We start from the raw sequence: 6,750 nt of genomic DNA, 5'->3' as shown, positions 1-6,750 counted from the left end.
ACTGGGATCTGTGCAAAATGGAGATTTTACAGAATGGACATTTTTTCAGATAAATTTAATCTGAATATACATTTTCTTTTAAAAAGACATATTTGTTCAGCATGGACGTTTTACGTATAAAATTAAAATCGTGCACAGTGGCCATTACTAATACTGAGACTGCTAACGATAGAGGAAGCAGACGATGTATTCTATGCCAGGCAGATAGACATGAGCCTTATTTATGTCCAACAAAAAGCAGCCAAACAGTGTACTTAACCTTAAGGCGAGCTCTTAATTATTCTCGTCTCCTCTCCTGTTAACAGCTGTATTCATTTATAAAGACCCGCTGCGATCCTGCCAGCAAAGTCCTCTCTCGGTGAAGGAAGACAGAGGCAGCCATACATCGAGAAAGCACCTCGCTGTGCACGCATGCGCAGAGCGTCGGTCTCGGCCAGCCATGGCAGCGAGCACGACCTGCGCATGTCTTCCACGCATGCACAAAGACGTCTATCGTTACCCGGGGCAACGCCGCGCTGGGCGGTTGAACCCTGGGAGCGGAGGGCCGTCAAGACCAGGGGTAGGTTTCTTTTGGAGTTAAACACGGTGTGAAAAATTAACGAGATTTCGGGCGTTTTCCGCCGCATTTAGCGAATTAGGCGTCAAGGGGAGGCAAGGAAGTCACACAATCCACAATAAAAACAAAGTTTGAGCAAACAGAACCCCTTGCTGCAGCCCCCGGGGGCCGCGCGCCGCACTCAGCGGGGACCTCGTTTGCGCGAGCGTCTTTGGCCGAGTCACCCGAGTGCCAGGGCCGGTGTTTCTGGTGAGCAGTGAGCAGTTTATGAAAATGCTTTAGGTCTTGTCTGTCTGTCTGTCTGTCTGTCTGTCTGTGTTGTTTTCCACCACCTTTCCGGCGAGTAAACACACACACACACAGTTACTGCGAGAAGGTTGTGCACAAATGTCTTTTTCCAAGATTTATAGTAGGAAGGTATATCATAATATTTTTAATACAGTAATCACATCCTAAGGTCGTACTTTTGAAAGAATTCCAGTGTGAGCACCTTCTCAGCCATTCACTGCCTTCACCCCCCTCCCCCCCCACACACACACACTCACACACTGATAGATGTTACCTTGCCCCTAATTAATCAACAGAGAGGTGGGGTACTACTATTAACGATCAAAGACAACCGGCCAGTTCAGTGGTTGTTGTGGTTATCGTCGAGGGTTCATCAGTCTCGAGTGTCGTCGGAAGCGATGTCTCTGACCAATCTCTCGCCTCACAATAATGAACTAGCAGTGTCCAGCGCTTGTCCGTCCTAGTCCGTTGTCAGCAGCAGGTGTGAGGAACCTTTTGGCGAAGCTCAGTAGTTTGCGCCTCCACTTGCCGTGTATCCTCCGGGGCCTTGTCGGCTGGCCCTCTTCATGCTCCTCAGTCGAGATGGGGCGCCTTCCTGAGGAGTGGGGAGGGACAGATGCTGGAGGGGATGTTCCTATCGTCACCATAGAGTTTCTCTATACACGGGTACCATTATCGGTGTCTTTACTACTGAATCCTTCCCGGTCTGAACCTGGTTCAGGCAGTCAAACGTTCAGTTTTAAACTGAGAGCTTATCAAGGGCGATCTGGTTTTGTAATGATTGACAATAAAGTTTTTGTTGCCTAATATTTACCAAAATCTAAAGCTGATGCACCGAAGACGGCGGGTCTCCCTCCCCCACCCTAAAACCAACACACAAATAGTGTTGCACATGATTTATTATTACCCATAATTCACTAGGCGTTCTTCTTATCTAAAATGGTAGAAAATAAAATTAAACGTCAGGGAACCGTGATACCAGAAACTTTAGTGATACTGTGTATGTCGTCTGGGCTGGCAGAACAATGTTTTAACTATCTCACTGATTTATTTCATATTATTATCTAGCTACCCAGCGTTCCCCGAGTAATTTCCCTTATCTGAAATGCTGTCAGTTTGCTTTTGGACGAGAACAACACTACCGCTTTCCTTTGATCATGTGTGAAGGTTGATCAATGATGGCCTGCAACAGGAAAGATCTGTCCGGACTTCCCTGGTGTATTGAGAGAACAGTACTGGGGATAAAACACACCCCTGTGGTGCTCCTGTATTGATGATCAGAGTGTTTGAGAGGGTGTCTCCCAAGTGTGCGATCTGTGGCCTATTCCGGAGAAATTCCCACAGCCAGAGCACTAGTGATGTACAATGGTAGGAGACACCACATTTAGTGCTAGGAGACATCGTAATATCAAGTGTGGTTGAATGGTATTGAACACGGATGAAAATCCTTGAGCAGGATACGTGCATGTGTATCAGTGTTGCCTAGATGACTTTCTAACATCTTGTAGAGTCCAGCAGGCATCATCAACTCCTTTTTTTCTTTGTTTGCCAACTGGTAAGAATGTAGCTGATAATGCAGTTTGTGTTTTGAAACTATAATTTCCCCTAACCCTTTAAAAAATTCCTTTTTAGAGTATTGTGGATTGGCAGGGTTGTAAGAATGTGGTTGTAACTTATTGTATCCACAGTGTTTTGTAATGTCAGATCTTCCACGAAACCACACTTGCTGGTAGCCATTAAGGGGAAGTAAGCCCGAGAATGAAGAGTGCGGGAAATGCTGATTACTTCCCTTTCATTGAAATCCTTGTCTTTGCCTGACACAAGCAGTGGACAGCAAAGTCCTTGACACTAGACAACAGGTAATCAGTGGCACTAGATATCCACGAGTCATGTCTGAAGGTAAAATCTGTACCAATGATAATTTATTTTATATTGTATATTACAGTAGCCTTTTCTTTTCTGCATAAGTTTTCCTGCGTGCGCGCGTGCGTGTACCTCTGTCTTTATGTCTTTGTATGTCTGTGTATTTCTGTGTGTGAGAGAGAGTGCAGGAGTATTAGCATGTGTACTTGGAGGCAAGAACAACACAGGGGTTTTCTCACTTATTTATTTAAAAAACATTGTTTTCCTGCACTAATTCCTACAAACACGCCACAGGATAAGACTATTTGGAACATCGCTTATAGCAAGTAAGAACATTTCCACGCGCTTCGTTATTATAATACTAAAATGTGTTAAAGTAATATAAAATCTGATTAATCAATCTTTAAAGAGACCGAATGTTTCGCGTACATCTACACGTGGACTCTAAAATAATTTCAACTTTTAAATTAACTTTTACTTCCAGTTAAATCTCCAGAAAACTTTGTAAGAGAAAGAGATTTTTTATGTACATCAGTATTCCTGGTTTGATAGCCAGTCTGACCAGTTTGTCATTAGTCTAAAGATAGTCCTGTAGTACTAATTAGTCTATCTGACTAATACTTCCAGCCTTGGGTGGTCCATATAATAATGATCTGAATAGCCTCTCTCACTAATACTACCAACCGTAGGCGGTCCGTATAGAAATGATCTGAGGAGCCTGTGTCACTAATAGTACCAGCCTTAGGTGGTCCAAATAACAATGGTCTGAATAGCCTGTGTGACTAACCCTACCAGTCTGAAGATGGTCATCATGGAAGTGGAAAGTCGCTTCGAAGTGGAAGGTCGCTGGTAGAAATGTTATTAGACTGAACTCTCATTCCTTCCTCCCTCAAACTCTCCACCAGCCTGACAAGCAGCCTCAACACTTGAGTTATCTGCACACGTAAATGGTGGTGGAAGAATGATTAGTTCTCCCTTCCACATGCAGTATCTTGCACTCTAACAATCTAAATTGCATTTAAGGATCCGATAGAAACATCTGGCCCAGGTATTAGAGATCGTTTTTGTTGTTGTTGCTGCTGGCCCCGGACCAGATTCCGTCGAACTGTACGCCAAGCACAAGTGGGCTAATTCTGTTTGAACTGATCGACAGCAAGAGATTAGGGACCGCCGATGAGATGTATCAGGGTAATAAGTGAGGTGGCGGGTTTGTCGAGGGCTGTCTGGCCGGGAGCTTGTGTCTTAATTACTATCTCGTTTGGTTCTGTCAAAGCCGGGCGTTGTCGGACTTGTCTGGATGTGCGGACACAAGGCAGCGGCTTTCTCCTGGAACAGAAAGCATCCTTGGGTAGTGCAGACCCATGACCGCCTCCTGCGACAAAATCAATGTGGATAACTGACAAGTGACAATTGATGAAATACGGCCTCAGTGCTGCTGACTTCGAGCAAGTGTGCTCTTCGGGTTATTCTGTATTCACCCCAAAAAGGTAGGGACAAAGCAGAGTCTCACCAATCTATACACGTAGATATAAACTTACACACACATCTGTTATGAAATGCAGTGAACCTGCTCCACCCTCTTTCTTTAGTAAGCAATGCCACTCAAAAATGACCTCCCAGTGTTACTAAAAAGAATTGGTAGAGCGCATTACTCTGTGTGGAGGAGGCACTCAGTGTGCTGTACATGAACTGAAAACATGAAATAGATGCATCGATGAAAATGTAGAATTGATTAATGAGTGGAACTGAACGCTTAAGAGAGTTAATGGAGGCCGGGCTTTCAAGCTTCCAATGTAGACACAGTTCCAAGAGAAAGGGGCAGAGAATTGCGGCAGTTGGACCACAGAAGGAAAAGGAGCGTCTGCCGAGCTCCTCCCGTCTGATGCGAGACAGAGAGGAGGACAACAACACAAACAGACCCAGGAAACAGATTCGGGAGGCAAAGAATTAGTCTGGTTCCGCATCTGCCACCTTCACAGGAAGAGAAGAGGAAGCGGCTGTAACTTTGCTTATACTGTGACGTCACAGTGTAAAAGACTTTGATTTTCGCCGACTAGCCATTCACTGGCGAAAACGGATGGTTTATTTTTTAAATTTGAGACGACGTCGGCCTCAGTCTAACAGCATCACTTGCAGGGGAGACAAGTCCACAGCAGCTTTCTCGCGAGCATCTCTCGCTAACAGTCGAGATAGTTTCCATCCTGCTCCCCCCACTGACTGCCATTCTTTGACTCGACGAGAACAGCTGTAAGGAAGGCCGGGGACCGATCTCACTGTCGACAAAGAGGGGATGGGGATGGAAACAGCATCATGGTAGGGAGTGAAGACGGGGGACTGGATGGGGGTAAAAGTCAAAGGTTTTTAAGGGGGGGGGGAGGGAGGGTGGAGGTAAGTCGGAGTGTGGAGAACTGCGAATGCTGGAGGCAGCGTACAACAACAACAACATCCGTCTATGACGTCGCTTCCGCCGCCACCACAGCAGCAGCGGCAGCAGCGGCCAGTCTGTCCTTCCATCTTCCCCCCACCACCACCAGCAACAACCTTCGCGCAAGCGGCAGCGCGTGTTCGTGCTCTCATCATATCGTCCGGTCTGTTGTGAGTGACATCGCCGACCACCCACACGGCGAGTCGCGGCACCATATCGGCATCGTGACACTCGAACCGTGTGTGTGTGTCACACCTGGCTGCACCCTGCGACATCACATCCGTCTGTGCATCACTGCCGTGATGAGAACGTCTGCAGCTTCGGTGACATCACGCGCGTGACTGACCGCAACATAACAACTTATTTAAAAAATAATAACAAGTTGTCTCAGTTATATATTCGACAATCGGTGTCTGGTTAGGAAGCTTCTTAAGCGCTCCACCAAGGTATTTGCTAAAAAGGAGTTTGTTTTGACAGCACGAGCTCTTCAGCAGGGAACGCCGAGTTAGTCCACGTGTGATGTGATTTTCATGCACGTGGTATTGTGACGTAAAAGCACGTGCAATGCATGGTGGGACTGCGGCATCAGATGCTGTGAGTGAGATCCACGCCAGAAGCTTGTGTTTGTTTCCAGGCCTTCCTCATCAGGCCATCATCAAAGTGGAGCTTGCTGAATCGCAAACTAAGTGAAAGCAAAGTGGGTGTCTTTGGTAAAACTGACCAGCACGTGCAGAACAGGGACCTGGTCTGACCCCAAAAAGTCTCTCTCTGCTGGATGCCAACACCTTTAACAGTCCCACCCAACTCCTTCAGTCCCCCTCCCCTACCCACCTTGCCAGTGTCTGCGCCAGGTGGAAGAGATAGAACTCTCGGTTTGGACTACAATGACTTCGGGGTGTTGAATCTCAGTTTCAAGAGCACTGACCACCGTTAGGAAAGGGGTGAGGGTTAGAATCAGCTAGAATCAGCCTCCTGCTACAGCCCTGGGTGCAAGGAAACCCCATCACTGGGGCAGACGAGTCCCGAGATTGTGGAATTTACGGCAGGGGAATGCCACTTTGTGATCGACCGTTATGTGGGTTGCGTCAGAGTAGCTAACGTATGGACGGGAAAGGATTTGGAGAGCAGGCAAGATAAATTTAGAAACGAAAACGATAAAAGGGTTTTCGCTGGAGTCCGCAGCGGAGCGAGGGAAGAGCGATGGAAGCTGGTCGAGGTGTGGCGTCCATCCTGACGGTCTGGGGATGTGCACTGGCCTTGATGATGTTCGCACCTGGGACTGCCTCACAGGTGAGTTTGTGAGCTTAACATTATGAGTAGAACAGTTGGTGCTTCCTCTCTCTAACTCTCTCACTCACTCTCTCTCTCTCTCTCTCTCACACACACACAGAACAGCACGGATCGACGTGCTTCTGCATGTACATCTACATATGCATCTACAAAAATATACGCAAAATAAAAATCCACACGCATTTACACATACGCAATCATATGCATATATGCTTATAAATAAATATGGCAGAGAATTTACACACACTCACGCACGTGTGCACGTACATGCACAGACAGAACGTATTGGCAGAACCAAGCTAATGTAGTCCCGCGTAGGTTGCTGGGT

At 46.7% G+C, this 6,750-nt stretch overlaps 1 protein-coding gene across 1 annotated transcript in view; it reads left to right on the top strand.

The window, feature by feature from the left end:
- The first annotated feature begins 5,086 nt into the window (after positions 1–5,086).
- The window catches only part of LOC112570159 (glutamate receptor 4-like), a 29,030-nt gene continuing 27,366 nt past the window's right edge, over positions 5,087–6,750 (top strand). The window contains exon 1 of the mRNA XM_025248442.1: positions 5,087–6,422. Coding sequence (XP_025104227.1) covers positions 6,333–6,422 — 90 coding nt within the window. The 5' untranslated portion in view covers positions 5,087–6,332. The remainder of the gene's footprint in view (positions 6,423–6,750) is intronic.

Source organism: Pomacea canaliculata, linkage group LG8 (assembly GCF_003073045.1).
Source record: "Pomacea canaliculata isolate SZHN2017 linkage group LG8, ASM307304v1, whole genome shotgun sequence".
NCBI lineage: Eukaryota > Metazoa > Mollusca > Gastropoda > Architaenioglossa > Ampullariidae > Pomacea > Pomacea canaliculata.
The sequence above is the reverse complement of the archived record's forward strand: the minus strand, read 5'-3'. Positions and strand labels throughout refer to the sequence as shown.